The sequence below is a fragment of the Tenrec ecaudatus genome, chromosome 8, assembly GCF_050624435.1.
Source record: "Tenrec ecaudatus isolate mTenEca1 chromosome 8, mTenEca1.hap1, whole genome shotgun sequence".
In the NCBI taxonomy this organism is placed as follows: Eukaryota; Metazoa; Chordata; class Mammalia; order Afrosoricida; family Tenrecidae; genus Tenrec; species Tenrec ecaudatus.
Window position 1 is genome coordinate 124,246,192 of NC_134537.1, and position 20,359 is coordinate 124,266,550.

The following is a 20,359-nucleotide window of genomic DNA, read 5'->3' on the forward strand; positions in this document are numbered from 1 at the left end:
AGAACTCTGAGTGGAGGGAGGAGGGAATATACTCCTTTGGTCTAGAAGACTCTAGAGCTTCCATGCTTCCCCACACAGCTCTCTCCTCTGCCCTAGGCATTGCTCTTGGTGGATTTAGTCTCTTATTTTCTGTGCCATCCTCCTGTTGACCACTTTGTGCCCAGTTCCAAGACATGGTTACAGCGTTTCTCTACTCGATCACATCACACTAAGTGCATGTATCTGTGTGTGTGCCCACATGCATCTATATCCGTATGTGCATTCATAGATGTATAATAAGGTGCATGATACTAAGATATAACAAGACCTCGCAGGATTTGTTTTCTGGGTTTAAACCTTAGGACCATCTTCTCGGGACAATTCAACCAATTGGCCTAATAGAGTTAGTTTGGGGAGTAGTATACCCTGGAGTTTGAAACACTTGTGAGATGTGATTTTCTGGTTCAGAGCAAAAGAGCAGGAAGACAACCAAAGTCTCCGAGAAGAAACCAGTCTGCACGAGGAGCAGTCTACTCGTACCACAGATTCTTCTGCCCTGAGGCCAGCAAAATTCCATGCTTCCTGGCGAACACTAAGGGTCATTCTGATCAGGGTCAAAGCAGATCGATCCTGGTAGAGGACGAGGAAATATGTGATACAATTTAAATTATTTTTTAAAACAAAGCCTAGGCCTACTGGACCAGGTGAGAGTAAAGGACTCCCGGTATGTGCCAGGTTGAGTGGTCTAGAGAAGCAAATCCCACGGCACTGGCATAGGAAGAGAGTTATATCAAGAAACGGCTAGCTGAGAAGCAACCGAACCCACATGGAAGATGCACGCCAGCCCCTGTGATCACGAGGTGTGTCAGGAATCAGGTTTCAGGCATCAAAGAATCATATCATTGTGTGCCCACCTTCCTGATAAGATCGCTGAAGACAAATGGGTGCATAAGCAAATGTGGTGGAAAAAGCTGATGGTACCCAGCTACCAAAAGATAAAGCATCTGGCATCTTAAAGGCTTGAAGATAAAAAAGTGGCCACCTAGCTCAGACACATCAAAGCTCACATAGCAAAAGCTCACCAGCCTGTGTGATCACGAGGTGTTGAAAGGATCAGGTATCAGCATCAAGGAACAAAATCACATCATTGTAAACGAGGGGGAATGCAAAGTGGGGGCTCAAAGGCCATTTGTGGGCAACTGGACATCCCCTTAAAGAAGGGTTGAGGGGAGGAGACAAGCAGGTCAGGGTGCAGTGTAGCACCAATGAAGCATACAACTTTCCTCTAGTTCTTAAATGCTTCCCCCCCCCCACTATCATGATCCCAATTCTTATACGTTACAAATCTGGCTGGACTGGAAGATGTACGCTGGTACAGATGAGAACCGGAAACACAGGGAATCCAGGACAGATGAACCCCTCAGGACCAGTGGTGAGAGTGGCAATACTGGGAGAGTGGAGGGGAGGTAGGGTATAAAGGGGAAACCAATTACAAAGATCTACATATAAGCTTCTCTCTGGAGGACAGGCAACAGAAAGGTGGGTGAAGGGAGACATCGGACAGTGTAAGATAGAGCAAAATAATAATGACTTGTAAATAATCATCGGTTCATGAGGGAGGGGGGAATGGGGAGGGAGGGGAAAATGAGGAACCGATGCCAAGGGCTCAAGTAGAAAGCAAATGTTTTGAGAATGATGATGGCAACAAATGTGCAAATGTGCTTGACACAGTGAATGGATGGATGGATTGTGATAAGCGTTGTACGAGCCCCCAATAAAATGATTTTTAAAATAAGAAAGAAATGGCATCCACAGATGTAGAAATAAGTAAATCCAGTCTAGTACAAGTCAGGCTTACCCTACTTTGAGGAAGTAGGAGACAGAGCAGGGCCAGCAAGGGAGGAGGGGTGGAGCCCAGATTGGCAGATGCAGGGGCAATATGAAGGTTGGCTAAGTGGACCCGCCGTTGGTAGTCCACTGACAGCTCTTGGGATAGGCAGACTGCAACAGAACGTCCAGGAGCCAGATGGGAGATGCAGCCCCAGTGGAAGGCAGAGCGACAAAAAGAATTCAACTCTGATCTCTCTCTGTCTCATCGAAAAGACCACACTCAACTTGATAGGTTGGGCTTTGGCCCTACTCTAAACCTAGAGTGTCTACTTGACATAATCCCTAACCAGCACCCTGGTTAGGGACTCTGATTGAGATTCAAACGGGAAATTGTAACATCAAATCATTCCCAGTTTCCATAAAACTGGAAATCAAACATCCAGAAGGGAATTAAGAGGATGCCAACACCTTTTGAAAAATTTGTGAAGTAATCGTTAAATGGGAAATTTAATTTGTTGTGTCAACTGTCACCCAAAATACACTATCATACGAATTTTTAAAGAAAGGAAGGAAACCCCACAGAGCACCATTCTACTCTGGCAAGCCCGGGGTCGCCGGCCATGGCCCGGTCAGCTTTAGCATAGCTCGGGGATTCTTCCCAACTTAACTTGTTAGGTTGCCCAACGGAGTGCCATCCAGTGGGCAGGCTGCCTCTCTGGGGGCCATTAAATCAGTGCTAGGGTTAGATTGACTCAAATGATTGGTTCTTTGGGAATTACCAGCCAGCCAACTAACCTGCAGGGCCCCTGGTGGCACAGGGGTTAGACACAAGTGGTCTAACCACAAGATTGGTGGTTCAAACCCATCTGCTGCTCCTCAGGAGAAAGCTGAGGCAGGCTGTTTCCATAAAGATCTATGCTTTGGAACCCCGGGGACGCTTTCCTTTATGTGAGGGATGGCAAAGGAAAAATTAGGTCAACTCTTGGCTACAAGGTGCTTAGAATCTGTCCAACAGAATAAGCTTGTTGCCATTTCTGTGTTCATCAACCGTATTTTGAACCTGTATGTGAGCCAGGCCCTTTGCCAGCCTCCAGCAATAAATGCGGCTGTCTGTCTGTCTCTCCTGCCCTGGAAGCGCTGGGGCTAAATGCTTGGTGTTGACGGACTTGTTTAATCTTCCTACAAGTAACCCTGTCGGTGCGGATACTGTCACGAGGCCCTCTTCACAACAGAGACTCCCAGAGAGAGCAGTGTGTGAAGGGACAGTACGGCTCAACCCTGTGCATCACGGATGCCCAGGCCTCCTCTGGAGACCCCACTGTCATGCTGCCCTGGAGAGCAGCACCAGGCTTGGCCGCTCCGAACATGTCCTCACACAGGCTCTCCGGTGTTTTTTTCCCAAGAATCCATCAAAGGAGAGGGAATGTGTGTGTCGTAATTGGACAATGAAGGTACTGGAAGCTTGCCATTAAGCAAACTTGCCTCTGTTTACATAGCTACGGCTGAGCATTCGTGGTCCTTCCTTCTCGATCATGCTTTGGTAGGCATTATCACACCTCATGCATTGTTTCTTTTTAAAGCTTGGGGCTTAAGAAAACATTTCTGTGCATTATGTGTTGAGTCAGATTGTTCTGTGGCGTGGGGATTTTGGAAGACTTCTTCAAACTGCCCTGGCAGTGGAGGCATTGCGCTTGAGCAGAAAAGTCGCCAGCCCAACTGATCCAGGTTGCGAGAAATGAATATTTCCTTATCCTCCTGGAGCCACCTGCAGGGGTTTGAAAAGAAGGGTCTTTAGTCCCAGGACGGCAGGCAGTGAGTGAGAGGGCTGCTTTTCAGGCCGCCCTGGAGTTCTTTCGGAGCTTCTGTTGTCTGGATTTTCCAGAGCTGTGGTTAAAGGAGGCTTTTTCGACGGAGCCATCATATCCCCCCTCTTCTGCTTTTCTAGAGCTTACGAACAAGACTTCTATCAGCTGCTGACAAGGCTTTGAATCAGTTCAGTATGGCTCAGCCTCCTGCAGAGAATTGATCCTTCTACTCCAGAAAGACTGGTTTATCCCCAACTGGTTCTTGTCAATCCCTGGGTGATTCATGTATCTCCAGAGGGATCTTGTTAAACTGTAGCTCCCGAGTCAGTCCATGTGGGTGTCAAGACAAATGCTTTGCAGGAGGTTGGGCCCACTGGAAGTCACCAGATTCCCACATGGTTACTAACTATGGCTAAAGGATTTTAGTCATTGGCTTCTGAGGTTGGTCTTAGTTATCTTGTGCTGCTATGATAAAAATACCATAAATTGGTAACTTTAGCAAACGGAAATTTGTTCTCTCAGTGTTTAGGAGGCTAGAAGTTGAAATGACAGGTGCCAGCTCTGGTGTTGTTTTTAGGTGCCATTGAGTCAATTCCAACCGAAGACCCTTTGTGCACCAGAAGGAAACGTTGCCTGGTCCTGTGCCGTCCTCGCGATCATTGTCCTATTTGAACCCATTGTTGTAGCTACTGTGTCAATCCATTTAATTGAGGGCCGTCCTCTCGGCGTTAGCAAGCCAAATGGCCTTCTCTGGGAACTGCTCTCTACTGAAAACACGTTCAAAGTATGTAAAGTTTCACCATCTTCCCGTTCGCTTCTTTTTTAAATTGTTGGCATATAGTTAACACACAATACAATTTAATCAGTCGATCATATTAGGATTTATGCAATTATAAACACAATCAATTTCAGGATGCTTTCTTCTCATACTCATTGCTATTAGCTCCCCATTCCCCACCCCCCCATCCTTCCCTGCCATGCTGCCCCTATCCAGGTACTCTCTCTGTAGATCTGGATTTCCAGACTAGATCTCTCTCCTGGATTTCATATACAGAAAACCCTACAAAAAAAAGCACAGTCATACAAAATCATGCAAAATAAGGAGACCAACAAACCCAACAACAATGACTAGATAAAACAACGAAAACGCTCAAAGGGCAGAAAACATTAACAATAGAAACAACTGTGAAATGGGTCCAAAAGGAGATGAAGTGATCAATTCTTACATTTCTGTGTCACTACATCTGCCATAATCGACTTTACGGTGTTCCCTGTCTAATAGCATGGCTACTCACCTGTCAGCTGTGGTCACTGGAGACTCGCTGCCCTTGGGGACCCTGCCAATGGATTTTGAGCTTCCTCTGTCACCCGTAGCCTTCTGCAAACTGAGTTTTCACAATTCAAACATTCCCTTTGGGGGACTTGGGTTTCTTATTTACAATCCTTGGATCACACAGTCTGGTGTGCTTCCTCCATGTGGACTTAGTTAATCTCCTCTTAGCTGGCTACTTGTGTTAAGACAGGCCTTTAAGCCCCCAGATGCTATTCTTTCTGAGAGCTGCGCACCATCTCGTCTCCCCTTCTAAGGAGGATTGTAGCTGTTCTTCTTCCAAGATGGATCTCTGTGTTCCTCTAGCAGTCAGTGGTATTTTTGGTATTCTTCATTAGCACCATAATTATAGAACATCCATTCTTTTTGGTCTTCTTCTTCATTGTCCGGCTTTCACATGCATGTGACATGACTGAAGACATCATGGCGTGGGTCAGGTGCACCATAATCTTCAAAGTGACATCTTCGCTTTTTAACACTGGGATGGCTCCTCTGCTTCCTTGGCCTTGGGCAGCCCCATTCCACTTCTACCCTCTCAGCCCTGGTACACCCGTTCTCTGCCCCTTGGGCATGGCACGCTCATCATCCTGGCACACATTGATGCAGCCCCACCGTCCAGGAGACCACGGCCCTACCTTTTGAAATGGAAATACAGTTTCCATGCTCCTTCCAACAGTTTTGATCTCCAAGCTGCTCCAGGGATGATTATGTATTTTTATTTCTTGCAGAACAAAAGATGTAATTCCTTCGGCCTGTTCCTACCTGTAGAATTCCAAGAGACAAACAGCATTCTCTCTCATGCTTTTTTGGTCTTCTTCAGTCTCCGCTGTTAGGTTTCCTACTGTGGAAGTTCATTACGGCTGTGCTTCCCAAGCTGCATGTTCTGAACAAAAGATTGCACAGCCATTCCATGGGAGGAAGTTCGAGGATATGTGTCCTTCGTTTGGACAACAACATTTTCCAAATCTGGATCGCCAAGCTCTGGTTTTCATTTGTGCAGTCCATCTCCTCCCTCAGCAGCAGGAAGAACCCATGGGATCCCATTAAGAGCTGGCTCCGAAATCTCCACAGCCAGATGCTCAAGCCCCCACGTAGCAGTTTGACCCTCCCCTCCCACGTTAACCTAATTCAGACCTTTTTTCCCACTAATGCATTGTCCAAGTACATAGTCATCACGTTCTTTTCAAGCTTCTCCAGAAATGCATGTAATGGCCGCCTTTCTAGCAACGTTGTGTTACTGGGCCACGCATATTCCCAAAGACAGTAGAGACTTTCTCTGCGGCTCTTCTCGCTGTGTTCTGGCCCATCTCCAGAAGTGTGTTCACATCTGTAATTTAAAAAAAAATCACTTTATTAGGGGCTCATACAACTCTTATCACCATCCATCCATACGTCAATTGTGTAAAGCACATTCTCAAAACATTTGCTCTCCACTTAAGCCCCTGGCATCAGCTCCTCATTTTTTCCCCTCGCTCCCCTCTCCCTCATGAACCCTTGATAATTTATAAATAATCATTTTGTCATATCTTGCTCTGTCCGTCTCCCTTCATCCACTTGTCTGTTGTCCATCCCCCAGGGAGGTGGTCACATGTAGATCCTTGTAGTCGGTCTGTAATTCTATCAACAGCCTCTTCAAGTACCTCTCTAGGCCCTTTAAACCTCTTCTCACCTCTGCCCCTTACTCAGTTCCCAAACCATTTCCATGCTTTAGGAATCCGCTGGAGCGGAACCTCATGGCAGCACCAAATAATTCTGGATGATCTAGTGCTGCTACAACAGAAATACCATTCCTGGGTGACTTCGACAAACACAAACGTCTTCTCTCACGGTGTCGGGGACTAGTCATCCGAATTCAGAGTGCTGCCTCTCGGGAAGGGCTTCTCTCTGGAAGAATGTCCTTGTCTCTTGGAGTTGCTGCCCCTGGGCAATCATCATGTGGAGATGGCTTGTTGAATCTGGGCTCCTAGATGGCCATGTGTGATCTCTTTTAGATCGCAGACGGGATCGGCTGGAGACAGGGCCTTATCGCTGTCTCTGTAGCATATAGCACAGTTCATTTCCAGACAGGAATAGAAGTGAGGATGGGCCATGTGTGTTTTGAGAGGGACACTCAACCAAACCCAACTGCCGTCAAGCTGATTGCGACTCATGGTGACCTCATAGGACAGAGTAGGAAGATTCCGGTGGGTATTCGAGGCCGTCGATCTGTATAGGAGCAGACAGCCTCCTCTTTCTTCCATGGAGCTCCTGGAGCAGTGGTCCTCAATCTTCTTAAAGCCGCGACCCTTTCATACAGCTCCTCGTGTGGTGGGGACCCCCAACCATAACATTATTTTCATCGCTACTTATCACTGTGATTTTGCTACTGTGATGAATTGGACGACCCCTGTAAACAGGTCATTTGACCCCCCCAAAGGGGTCACGACCCACAGGTTGAGAACCACTGTGTGAGTTCGAACTGCAGACTTTGGGGCTAGCAGTCCAATGCTTAAGCCATCATGCCTCCAGGGAACAGTAATGTTTCACATTCTGCTAGGAAAGGCAACTTCCTCATTGTAGTCACCTTTCTTACTTTATATTCCCAAGCCGATAGTCTGTTTCCCAGCATTTCATGGGAGGGCTACTCAGTGGGACTGCAGCCCCCTTTAACCACCCTCACTTATGTGCATCGGAAACTGGCCTTTGGGAGTTGAGGCTGTGTTTCCCCTGCTTATCACAGAAATATAATCCTAATCAGATTTCAAAATCACATTCAGTTGTTTAAGCCTGTCTTCTTCTCTGTGTCCTAAATATCGTGGTGAGACATGAAACAGGCCATCGCTTTCAGTGGAAGTACTTGCATTGGGTATTTTGAGGCAACAGAGTTCTCGTTTGATTTCTAAAGTTTCTGTGCTGGGGCAGAACTGTCTAAAACCCACCCCAAGAAGCTCTTAGAAAACAACAACAACGACAACAAATGAATTGCCAATGGACTGCCTGCTGGCTCACGACGACCCCACGAGTGTGAGCGTAGAACTGTGCATCTTGGATTGGTTTTCAGTGGGTGAAGGCTTGCAGTAGCTCACCACGCCTGCCCGCTGAGGTGACTCGGGGTGGGCTGGGCCCACCAGCCTTTTGGTAAGCAGGGAACACATAATAGTTAGCAGCCCTCTGAGACTCCCTCGGCAAGCTCTGGAGGATACTCATTCATTTTCTTTAAAGTAATTGGTTTTATTTATTTATTTAAAGGTCTCTAGTGAGCCGGTCTCTTGCCTGCTCAATGACACTAGAATTGGATTAGGTTTTTGGAGGCTTCGTGGAAAAAACATCATAATAGAATTTCCTTTGGGGGAGGTGGGAGGGAATGGGGAATAAGCTGGAGAGGAAAGTGTACTACGGTGGGGGAATAGCTCATGACAGAATGGAATATTCCGGTTGATTCGCAAGGTCAGTGAAGCTGGTAGGCCCTTATGGAAACCTCATAAGGTTGGCCTGGTTTGGGCCGGGGCAATGGTAGTTTAGCCTGCTGATCAAAAGCACTGTGATTTGACCTTTCTGAAATCAAGGAAACTAATCCAGGAGAAGGTAGCAGAAAAGAAATCCTTGTCAATCTTATTACCAAAGCTGCCGACCAAGGTCTTTCCAAAAAAAATGTTCCTAGGGCAGTAGAAGGCAAAACAAGTTGAACATACAAAAATCATCTCCCTCTAGGTAATATGTTCCCGAGATGGGTCAACACGCGGTATTCCCCAGGCTATTTCCCAGCGAGGTTGATTTTGACTCACGGCCACCCTGTGAATGTTAGAGTAGAACTGTGCTCCAGAGGGGTTTGCACCGGCTTAGTGTGGGGACGAGTCACTGTCCGGCCTTCCTTCCACGCCAGCCTGGATAGACTGAAACCCCTGATTTTTCTGATTAGCAGCTGAGTGTGCTGTGTGTCCACCCAGGGGCTCTGTGTGTTCACAGAGAAGCATCCTAAAGTTCACTGATGTGCTGTGTAAGCCTAGAGACCATCACCCTGGAAGTGCCAGCGAAGCTGCTCCAGACTTGTTATTCTGCTGCATTCAAAGTTCGTGCAGCAAAAATCCAAACAAATCCAAGTCAAAATACTTGGTGATTGAAAGTGAATTACTATCTCATGTTGATATTTCAGCAGGAGCCAATTCAGCAAGAGTCCCCGGTACCGGGCTTAGTAGCTTAGGTTTTGGACTGCTTACCAAGAGGTCAGCAGTTCCAAACCACCCATTGGGAGAAAGATGAAGCATTCTACTACCATAAAGAATTAAAAAAAAAAAAAGAGCTGTAGTCTCAGAAACGACAATACAGTTCTTCCTATTCTGAAGGATCACTATGGTTCAGAACTGACTCGATGCCAGTGAGTTTGGTGGTTGTTGCTGTTGTTGTTTGATCCAGAAGCAGGCACTGAACATAACTTGTTCTATATTTAAAACATGATGCTTAAAATCGGCAATGGCAGAGTCACGCTACAAAAGCAGAGGAAAAAGGACTTGTCAGTTCAGGGGTGGTGAGGTGGGGAGGGGCACTAGGGTTGGTGTCACCCCCACCCCCATGATCTTCCTCCCGTATCACACCAGACAGAATCCTTCATGAGATTTGTTACCCATTTTAATCATAGAATAATAGGTGACACATGTGCACATTTCTTAAATACAATATTTTGTAGATTAGTGGAATACTGACAACAACATTGCCTCGTGGAAATCTTTCTACATTACTAATGACAATATTATTTGTAACTCTGGGGCAGGCAGCCTCTTGATTTTCCTCCTTTATTCATTTTCAACAAGGTATTGAGAGAGGTTCATGAATACAAATTACCACAATATTGCCGTTAAAGGCATCGGAACACGGGACAAAATCCGCCCTTATGAAAAGCACCAGCAATGGCGAAAACAGCAGCATGTGCTTGTAGCTGTGACCACGTGATTAGAAGCATCATTGTAATTGGGTTATAAGAGCCGTTCCAAAAGTAAATGAACAGTTTTAGCCTTGTAGATCTATTGGCTTATTATAAGTCACTGCAGGGATATTTCATTAAAAGACTACCTTTCTGCTGACACTCTGCACTGAAGTGTAATGGCCTGGCCATTTTGACGTCCCCTGCTATGACAGTGCCTCCCCGCTCACCGCCCTGAGAACCCCGGTTATTCTAGGAAGAAAGGGCCTGGGACCGTCAGGTGGGAGCTTGGAGCCTCTCTTACTCTTTGGCGGGAGGCACTCAAGGCCAGTTGTTTAAACACGAAAAATTCGACACCTCGTTGTATTTCGTATGGAGAGTCTAGTTCAGAAGTACCAGTCCTAGGTGCACTTGGTTTAATGCTTGACTACTAATCACAAGGTTGGCGGTACCAGTCTACTCCGAGGCTCCTTCGCAGATCTCTCTCTGAACCAAGCAGGCATGGAAAACCCCGTGGAGCAGAGTTCTGCTCTGACGTGCACGGGGACATCAGGACTTGAAGTCCACTCAGTGACCACTGTTCCTTTGGGTGTTTGGTTGAGTTCAGAAGTCGTTGATTTTTAACTTTGAAACGATGCTGTCCACCTATCATTAGTATCAGCTTAAAGCATAAGTTCAAAGGATCTGAAATGCTGTGAGTTGAAAACCAGGCTTCTAAAGGAAATGAACGTTGGGGTCGAATGCGTGGTCAGCATCTTCCCAAGGGTTCTAACTAAAGGTCTGACTTCCAGCTCCTCCAAGCCGCTGCCACCTGGACTGGTGGAGCCTGAGAACCGCGCTGGTAACCGCTTGTTCCCCCTCCACGCGTGTGTGGCCTCTGTGTGTGTGTGTGTGTGTGTGTGTGTGTGTGTGTGTGTGTGTGTTTGAAGGGCCTGAGGAAGAGAGGATGGTGGTATTTATGTAGGGTCATTACGAGGGAAGGGGCCCAGCCATATATGGAAGGAAGAGAAATCTTGGCTTTGGGAGAGAAATTTTGGCTTTGGAGCACAAAGAACGCTAAGCATAAAAATAGAAAGAGGATCTTGAAATTTCATCAGTGCCCCCCCACCCCGGGCAGCCGCAGGAGCGCTTCTGGCAGCCGAGTTCCTGTGTCCAGCACACGAGGCCCTGGCACCCGAAGGGCACATTTGCGTTCAGCCCTCTCTGCTGACTCCGTCTGGAGCATCGGCCAATGTGGCCACATCTCTGTTCCTCATTTTTTTCTGGGGCGCGGGGGGCGGGGAGAGCCGTGTTGATTTCATCCGGCCTCCCGGGGACACGGAGCTCGGGGGGGGGGGGGGCTGAGGGTAGGAGGAGAATGTACCTTTGCTGCTTTTCGTTTTCATGGTGTGGCGTCATTTCTCCTGCCGCTGTGGTCTGCGCGCCCCGGTAGCGCCATTTTCAGCGGCGGCCGCACCTTCCTGGCGTGTGCACCTTCCTGGCGTGTGCCGTTCTCCACCGGGATGGTTTGGGGAAGCTGGCACTCAGACCCAAGGAGCTTAGCAGCCTGCCCTCTCGTTGCTCATGGTCGGCCTTCAGTGTGGTGTGGGGGACCACTGGAGAACCATGATTGAGAAATATGCAAAATGGCTCTGGGGTGCCTTGTGACTGTCCCTCACCCCCTTGTTTGAAGGGCTGAACCCCTTGGTTCTGAATTTATGCCGAGCCCCATCTGTGGCCGGTGTTCTGTGTTGCAGGGAGGGGTCGGGTTGGTCTGCGGGCCTCGGTGTCCCAGCTCTGCCCCCAGCAAGGTGTGAGCTTGCAGACCAGTGCCTCGGTGAGGACGGCAGGAGCACGGGAGTGAAGGGGCTCCTCTTCTGGTGGGGACCCTGTGGGGGTCACGAGGGCTGAACAAGACACATCAAGTCGAGCAACTAGATGGAAGCCTGGTGGTACTGTGGGGTAAGCATGGGCTGCAAAGTCGCTGGTTCAAACCCGCCAGCCCGTCTGTAGGAGAAATATGAGGCTGTCTCCCCCGGGAAAGATTTACGGTCTGGGAGATCCTCTCTGGGCCTCTCTGGGCCCTAATCGACCTGATGGCAGCAAGCTAGCGATTCCTAAGTGTAGCCCGTCCCAGGAGAAAACAGCTTGGCAGGTTAGGTTGGTCATGTACATAACCCCCCCAAGGACAATCACTTACATCTTGGCATCACTTTTCCTAATTAGTTTTACATCCACACCTTCTGTTTCCTGTGGCTGCACGTGGGCCCCATTTTTCTGTTTGCCCAGAGTGGTTAAAGTCCCCTGTTTCTCAGATGTTACTTATCTATCGGTGTCAGCAAAACACAGCGGAAACTGAAAGAAACGTCTTATGCAAAAAACCAACACGGGGCCTGGCTGTGGACAAGAACCTAACTCTTTCCTCCTAATCGGAGGGGGGGGGGGCGCATCTCAGTTATTGGTTATAGGTGCTGTTATCTATGGGAATCAAATAGAAAAGCAAACACCTGGAAATGAGGACCGTGGGGTCCCCTTAGAATTTGTTGAGCACTGTAACCCGTGTGGAGCATGTAACTGCAAACCCCGGAGAGAAGTCCTGAAGGGCATAGGAGGGCTGCAAAGAGATTCGGATGACTGTTGACTCTGAGTTGGGACATAACGATTGACCTGAACGTGGGGTGTAGGAGATAGGTGAGGGATGGGCCTGAACGGAGTCAGGCATGGGAAGCAGCACATTGGCACCATAAGAAGGAATGGCCCACATTGGAAGGTGGTGGAAATTTAGTCTGCCCTTCAAAGATAAAGCCAGCCCTCTGCTCTTCAGGGGCCCTGGGTGGCATAAATGGCCAGTGCTGGATGGCGAGCCCCAAAGTTAGCAGTTCAAAGCTACCCAGTGGTGCCCCCGGCAGAGAGGCCTGACCAGCTTCTGAAGAGTCACAGCCTTTAAGACCCTCAAGGAATGGTTTTCCTCTGTTGACACGGGGCCTCGTGTATTGGAATCCATTCAAGGCCAACGAGCAAAAAGAACACTTCTAAACCCAGCTTTCTCTAAAGGACCAACATTACAGATTGAAATCCACTCCACCCCTCCCCCCATTCTGACTCACAGTGAGCCTGTGTGCAGTTCCCAAGGCTGTAAATCTTTACAGAAGGAGACAGCCTCATCTTCACAGCAAGGAAGGAACAGCTGGTGGTTTTGAACCACTGACCTTGTGGTTAGGAGTACAATGCTTACTGGAGCTTCCCACAAATATGATAAATATGTTTATAAACTGAGCCTCAAAAGGACGTGGGTGGTAGAAATGACGGCCCTGTGTATTTCTCTCCCTGTACAGAAAGTGAGACTACCAACAGCGTGCCCAGCGACGAGGAGAGCAACGAGGTGAGCATGCCTCCACGGTGGGCTGGGGCACTCCTGGGAGCCCTGCAAACTCCCTGCCCATTTGGCTCAGCGTTTCCGGTGTCCCTTGTGAGTTTGGGGTTTGGTGTGTTGAGTGGTAAAATGACCCAGTGGGGGTTGCTCGGGAGGGGGGGGGGAAGTATGTGTTATCCTTAGAGGCTGGGAGGGCAGGAAAAGGAAATGGGTTTGTTGCCCCTATAAATACCCTCATGCACAAGCAGAAATAGAATGTCCAGCTGGAAGTAACCAGCAGGAAGAGCTAAGCAAGAACAACCTCCTCAGATACCTGGAGGCCGGCGCTCCCTGTTCTGCACCCAGAGGTTGATTCTGAGCCGACCTGCTTCCTGTTTCTCCCCTCTTGGCCAGCCGGGTACTCACACAATAGCAGGAAATGGTTGGCAGGGTGATGGGAAGTGGCCATGCAAAGGGCCCGCTGCCTCAAGGATGGATGTGATGATTCCCACAGTGCCTAAATGCTGCCTGAGTGCGAGCAGGAATAGGAGGGGCGTCTGAGGGGTGCGTGCATGAATGAGAGGAAAAGGAGAGAGGGGACTCCTGGGTGTTGGAATCAGTCATTCTCAAATATACCAAATACCTTTGAGGAGAGGCCAGCAGTTCTGAATGTGGTGTAGATGCTCCTGGGTGTTTTTCAATCCTTCTTTTCCAAGACCAGCATTCCATTCTTTTCTCTGAATGAACCCCACTGGAGGCCACCTGCTGTCAGGCCTCCCAGAGCTCTAAGTAATCCCTGGTGGGAGAGGGGGCAAGGGGCATCTGTCCCCACTTGACCTTCCTTTGATTATGCAGGTCAGGCCACCGGTGAGGTGTCCAGTAGCCCTGACAAGCCAGCCCGGCTGTCCTAAAGCCCCTCTCGCTTCAGGCTGGCCAGCAGAGCTGGGCCCAGAGCCCAGGGGCGGGAGCATCGGAGTTGTCAACCTTCTTTTTTCGCCCTCGCGGAATCGGCTTGGCTGGATTTCTGGGAATGGACTCAAAAGGAAAAACAACCATTGTCCAGCAGGAAGGGGGTTTGAGGGAGGGCTGCCGAAGGAGCCGCTAGGCTTTTGTTCCTTCTGTGAGTCTTAAGAAATGCCCTTGCAATTGATGTATGTATGGATTGTGATAAGAGTTGTGTGAGCCCCTAATAAAACGATTGAAAAAAGAGTACAAAAAAGGGGAAGAAATGCTGTTGAAACAGCAGCCCATAGGAACCTCCCGGGTAGGGTTTTCGCTTTGTTTTGTTTTGTTTTCTCAAGCCAAGGGCAGGCAGTCGCCAGCAGGCAAAGAAGAACTAGCTCACGCTTGTTTTCCCTGAAAGGTGCGGCCGCACTGGAGGAAGAGGAACATCGAAGGCAAGCAGTACCTCAGCAACATGGGCACTCGAAGCACCTACCTGCTGCCCAGCATGGCCACCTTCGTGACTTCCAACAAGCCCGATCTCCAGGTCACCATCAAAGAGGAGAGCTGTCCGGTGCCGTACAACAGCTCCTGGCCTTCTTTCGCAGACCTGCCCCTGACGCCCCCTGGGACTGCAGCCCCGAGCAGCAGCAGCAGCAGCAGCAGCAGCAGCAGCCGGCCAGACCGGGAAACGCGGGCGAGCGTCATCAAGAAAACATCCGATGTCACCCAGGCCCGGGTCAAGAGCTGCTAAAGCCGTGAACTCTCCCTGGTGGTTGTCGGGATTTCTTGGCTTGGTGTTGTTTGTGTTTTTATTGGTCTCTCCTGACACCTGTTTTAGACAAATCTAAGGGGGAAGGCCTTGGCGACAGAACATTTATCGCTGTGTCCAACTCCAGTACTGGAGCTTCTTTGAAACTCAGGACTCCAGCCCGTTGGTAAACACGTCTCTCTAGAGTCTGCTGGACCCCCGCCCTGCCCCCTGACACCCCCCCCCCAGGGCTGCTCCCTCCTCAAGTTCAAGGATGCCATAGGACCAACACCCTCAATGGGCAGCCCAGGCCAGCATGGTGGAGTGGCTGCCTCGGAATGCAAGAGAAAATGTGAACTAGCTGGAATTTTTTATTCTTGTGAATATGTACATAGGGCAGGACTCGCCACGTGGCAGTCTGCTTCTGCACCTTATCTTAAAGCACTTACAAATAGGCCTTCTTAAGATCTTGCTCTGCTTCGCAGCACAGAATCCCTCCTCCTGCCTCCCTTCCTGCCCCTGAGGTGGTTCTCCTCCTTTTCCTTGTCTCCAAGGCTGTGTCCCACGTGCCTGAGGAGGAGGAGGAGCAGGAGGAGGAGGAGGAGGAGGAGGAGAAAACAGACCTTTCTACAGATGTCCCATTTTAAGACTGCTTTTAAAAAAATCTTTCTAATCTGCTATGCTTGAATGCCACGCGGTACAAAGGAAAAGTATCATGGAAATATTATGCAAATTCCCAGATTTGAAGATTAAAAAGCAAAACAAAAAACCTCTAATTCTAAACCAGAGCAAGCTTTTTTATTTTTTATACAGGGGAATATTTTATTCAAGGTAAAATTCTAAAAGGAAATATAATTGTTTTTTATCTTTTCTACAGCAAATTTATAATTTTAAGATTCATTTTTCTTGTTTATCGGCAGTTGTTATTACATCCTTGTGGCACATTTTTTTTAATTTTGTAAAGGTGAAAAGCTTTTATGAGCTCATGTAGCAATGAAATTATCCTGTGGATTGATAATAAATGAATATGACATATAGTTAAATTTTTAATGGGCATGACCACGCCTGGCTTTGTCTCTGTCTACTTTTAAATATAAACATGGGATCAAACCAAACTCATTGCCATTGAGTCGGTGCCAACACATAGCAACCCGATAGGACAGGGTAGAACTGTCCCTGTGAGCTTCTAAGACTGGAAGTCTTTATGGGAGTAGAAAGCCCCATCTTTCTCCTGAGAAGCGACTAGGGGTTTCAAACTGCTGACCTTGTAGTTAGCAGCCCAAAGAGTAACCCCTTCACCACCAAGATTCCTCCATATGTGGGACAGGAATCACAGCATCCTCCGCCTATGTGCTTGAGGACCACCCAGACACTCTCTCTGGTGGGTGCTCATCCGGGCCAGACACTGGGCCAGCATTCCCAGAGCTACCGTCTTCCCTGATCACAGGTGTGCTCCACAGTGTGCATCGATCTCCATCGCACATGTGCAGAAATGGTGAGTGACCATAGAACGCCTCACTCAAAGTCACAGAGCTAGGAAGGGCCAAGGGCGAGCGACCAGGTTGGTTGCCATTGAGATCAGCCCTGTGCGGGTCAGACGAGAACTGTTCTCTCGGGTTTTCCATGGCTGGTCTTGTGGAGTAGGTGTCAGGCCTGCCCTTTGCTATGAGGCACCCCTGACACCTCCCTGCCATCCAGTTCCATTCTGACTCACAATCACCCAGTGTAGGGGTCCTGAGGCTATACATCTGGATAATAGCAGATAGCCTCCTCTTTCTTCCTCAGAGCAGCTGTTGGATTTGAACCTCTAACCTTGGGTTAGCAGTCTTAACATTTACCTGACAGAACCACCAGGGCTACTGAGGGAGTCTTTTTACCCACGCTGTTGGTGGAGTAGTTACTCGCAGTTAGCAGTTCAGAACTACCAGCCCCTCTGCAGGGAAAAGATGAGGCTTTCTACTCCTGTAGAGAGTCGTAGTCTCAGAACCACACAGAGGCAGTTCCACCCTGCCCTCCAGGTTTGATAGGAGTCAGAATTGACTCGATAGCAGGGAGATGAGGGTTCTTCACTTCCTTCTGTGGACACATTTCAGCCACCTCTGCGTCTCCATCCAGAGACGTACAAGTGCGCCCCACGTTCTGTGTTCATGTTGCCTACGGGACCCCTGGCTGAGTCCTTTGCAACAACAAGAAATCTCCCCGGGGCTGCCTGCCTTACGCCCATGCTTTGGGTTTTCAGCATGGGCCCTGCCCTCAGTACTTAAGGTACGTCATCTGGAGTGAGAAAGGTGAATTCCAGACGGCCTGCATCCATTCCCCACCCATGGTTCTTCAAGTTGAACTTATAAGTGACACTGGGAAAGGTATTTAACTGGCCTTGCCTATTTCCATTCCCACCTTTGCGATCAGAATACGTAATAAAACTCGCTGCCACCTACCACCTCTGGGGAGTTCACTGTGAGGGCGATTGCTAAGTTAATATTTGAAAAGGTTCTTTCGATGAAAGGACAAAGGGCTATTTTTATGTCTTCGCTTCATCTTCCATGGCTGCAGATATAATTAGAGCCATCAAGCTGTCCAGCCCAGATGGCTAACTGAAGCATTTTATCGGCTGGTGTCTCGGGGTTGAAAAGCCCCCTGGTGAGGGTCGGGGGGTTCTGTGAAGAGCAGCTTTGGCCCCTCCTCCCCAGGAGGAGCCTGCAGGAAGACAGAGGTGCCCTCTGGCCGCCTGCACACTTCGGTCAAGAACCATATCTGGAAAGCCTCAATAAACACACCCTACACTGTAATGTCGTTTATATCTAAACCAGCTGGCTTATTCATCTTGTGTTTTGAAACATTCATTTAAAAAATAGCTGGAGGTGACCTTACATCACAGGGCTTGGCTACCCAAGAGTGAAGGGTACCCTCTTGTTTCTTCTCCCCCCTATCTCCTTCAGACTTGACTGACTCCTCAGCTCCCTCCCTCCTTCAGCAACGAGGCGAGTCCCAAGCTTGCTGCTTCCACTCTTGCGGTTGCACTAGACTTAGAGGACCTTATTAGCAAGTGGGAAGATGCTCAGGTTTCTGAGATCCATTGAGATCAATGAAAAGAGAATTGCCTTGACAATAGGTCAGGCCTGGGCTGCGTGTTATTTCGGAGTGTTCCTGGCCAGGTGTTAGGAAAGCCAGCTGCTGTTTGTTACATACCGTGCTTAGGGGAACGCAGGGAGGAAACCCAAATGAGACGGGCCATCCTGTGGGTTCAAGCCTCAGAGGAAGACGGGACAGGCGCCTTGCGCCTGTGCTGGGCATCTGTGTGAGCGGATAGCCCTTTGTGATGGACGAGGGTCTGCTGCTGATAAGCACCCGGCAGCCTTTGCAACAAGGGACCCCATTCTTGCAGCCAGGAGCCATCCCCCACCGCCCCCAGTCATCCCCGCGCTGAACAGTGAGGCACACGGCACACCTGTGAGTCTAGATATGACAGGTGCAGCCACTCAGCCCGAAGGTCAAGAGAACCAGCACCGCTGGTGCGGTCAGTCAGACCAAGGTGGGTTTTGTAGAACTTGTTTCCCCCGTCCCCCCCTTCCTCTGTGACCACACTTAACAACAGGTGCAAGGCACTGTGTCTCTGCTACTGAAAATAGAGCCCGGAAGGAAGGAAGTGGCCGGGCCTGATCACTGGGTTCAGCCAAAGTAAAATGCAAAGTGTGTTCTAGGGTCTGGGCCACGCCGAGGAGGGCTCAAGCTGTGGGACTGAAAGAAAGAGCTTTTGGGGGGAGTTCTTGGACCAAGCTTCTGGAGGAGCAGAGCTGTGTGTGCGTGCGCGCGCGCGTTTGTCTGTGTGTGTGTGTGTGTGTGTGTGTGTTTTCCTCTCAGCCAGTTGCCCACCGGAGGTGTGGTCGCCGTGTCTGCTTTATCAACACGTTCAGACAGAGGCCGCTGGCTCGGTGGCACCCATTGTGCTGGGCTTCTGCAACTGCTGCTGGCTTAACCCCTTACACCCTTGGCTGGAGAAACACCACCTCCTGTGTGGAGAAAACAGTTTCTTAGTCACACAACTGTATCCTCTTTCTCTGGTGACTCACATGGGTTGAAGTGTTTCGATTTTGTAACGCTCCTCTCAACCAAAACTGAAACTTAAAGAGCTGTCCTCTGGGCTGCTTCTGCGCCCACAGAAACAGTTGTATGCAGCCTCAGAACCCTCCAAGAGGGGCTATGAGTTGGAATTGTCCAGACGCCAGTGGGTTGGCATGACCCGGCGGGGGGGGGGGTGGTGGTGGTGGTAATCCTAGTATCCGAGAATGGTCTTATTCCCCAGATTCTTACGGACCAATCAGAGTTCAGGAGTGTTGACTCATGGAATCGACAAGCTATCCTGGAGCAATTCTGTTGTAAGCCTCAGGATAACATTAGCAGCTAGATGGGGTGAATGTCTTATGGTTCGTGATGTGAGATTGTGTTAGGTGAGGTGGCCTTGAGCCAGGTACAACTCATAGCAATCCTATGTCTAAGAGGATAAGACACTGCCATCCTCACCACCGTTGCTATGTTTAAGGCCATGAGGTGCTGCCTCTTTCTTACTGTCCCTCTCCTGCGTCTGATGTCCTTCTCCAGGGACCAGTCCCTCCAGATAACATGTCAGAAGTAGAGAGGCAAAACCTCACCACCCACTTTGGCTTCTAGGGAGCATCTGGTTGAAGCACCTCCAGGAGAACCGTATATATTCTTCCGATTGCCCACGGTCTATTGAATATCACTCCCCAACCAAAAACTCAAAGGCATCAATTGCTTTTTTGTCTTCCTTATGCATTGAGCCGTTTTCACACTGTCCAGCTTCCCCATGCTCTGGAGGCAATTGAAAATGCCATGCCCTGGGTTGCTGATATGTACCGCATTATGCTTTTCTCAAATTAATGTTCATAAACATTTTCACCGGGGCTCTGTCTCCTGTCTTTAGACTAGATTATTCACTTGAACTTCTCCTGCCTTGGCACCAGGGCCTGGCATTGTGAGGGCTGCAACGTCTTTTCTCTGGAAATTCCATGGGTCATTTATTTTAAGGGAATTATGCAATTCAGTAAGGAGCCCTGGTGGCTAGCAGCAAACAAGGTCAGCATTTCAAACCCACAGGAAGAAGATGAAGCTGATGGCGCCCATTAACATTTAAAGCCTCAGAAACCCAAAGGAACGGTTTTACTGTCCTAAAAGGTCACTGAATCGACTCGATGGCAGTGGACTTGGGGTACGCAACTCAGTAGTAGAATTTTCACCTTCTCTGTGGGACATGTGGGTCTGATTCCTGGCCAAGGCACCTCGTGGACAGCTGCCATCTGTCAGTGGGGGTTGCATGTGGCTATGATGGTACCTTGGGGATAAGCTGAGCTTCCAGACTAAGCTAGATTAGGAAGACAGGCCTGCCATCTACTTCAGCAAACTGGCCAAAGGAAACCCTGTGGACCACAGTGGTCTGAAGTAGAACTGATCATGAAGATGGCCCATTTTTTTTATG

The 20,359-nt window shown here is 49.0% G+C and overlaps 1 protein-coding gene across 2 annotated transcripts in view; it reads left to right on the forward strand.

Moving 5' to 3' along the window:
- IRF2 (interferon regulatory factor 2) overlaps window positions 1-15,917 on the forward strand; it is a 111,855-nt gene extending 95,938 nt beyond the window's left edge. The window contains exons 8-9 of one of the 2 annotated variants that reach the window (XM_075556834.1): window positions 13,156-13,202; window positions 14,536-15,915. In XM_075556834.1, coding sequence (XP_075412949.1) covers window positions 13,156-13,202; window positions 14,536-14,868 — 380 coding nt within the window. In that variant the 3' untranslated portion in view covers window positions 14,869-15,915. Of the gene's footprint in view, window positions 1-13,155; window positions 13,203-14,535 lie in introns of both variants that reach the window. The other variant, XM_075556835.1, reaches the window with a different exon arrangement.
- The last annotated feature ends 4,442 nt before the right edge of the window (window positions 15,918-20,359 follow it).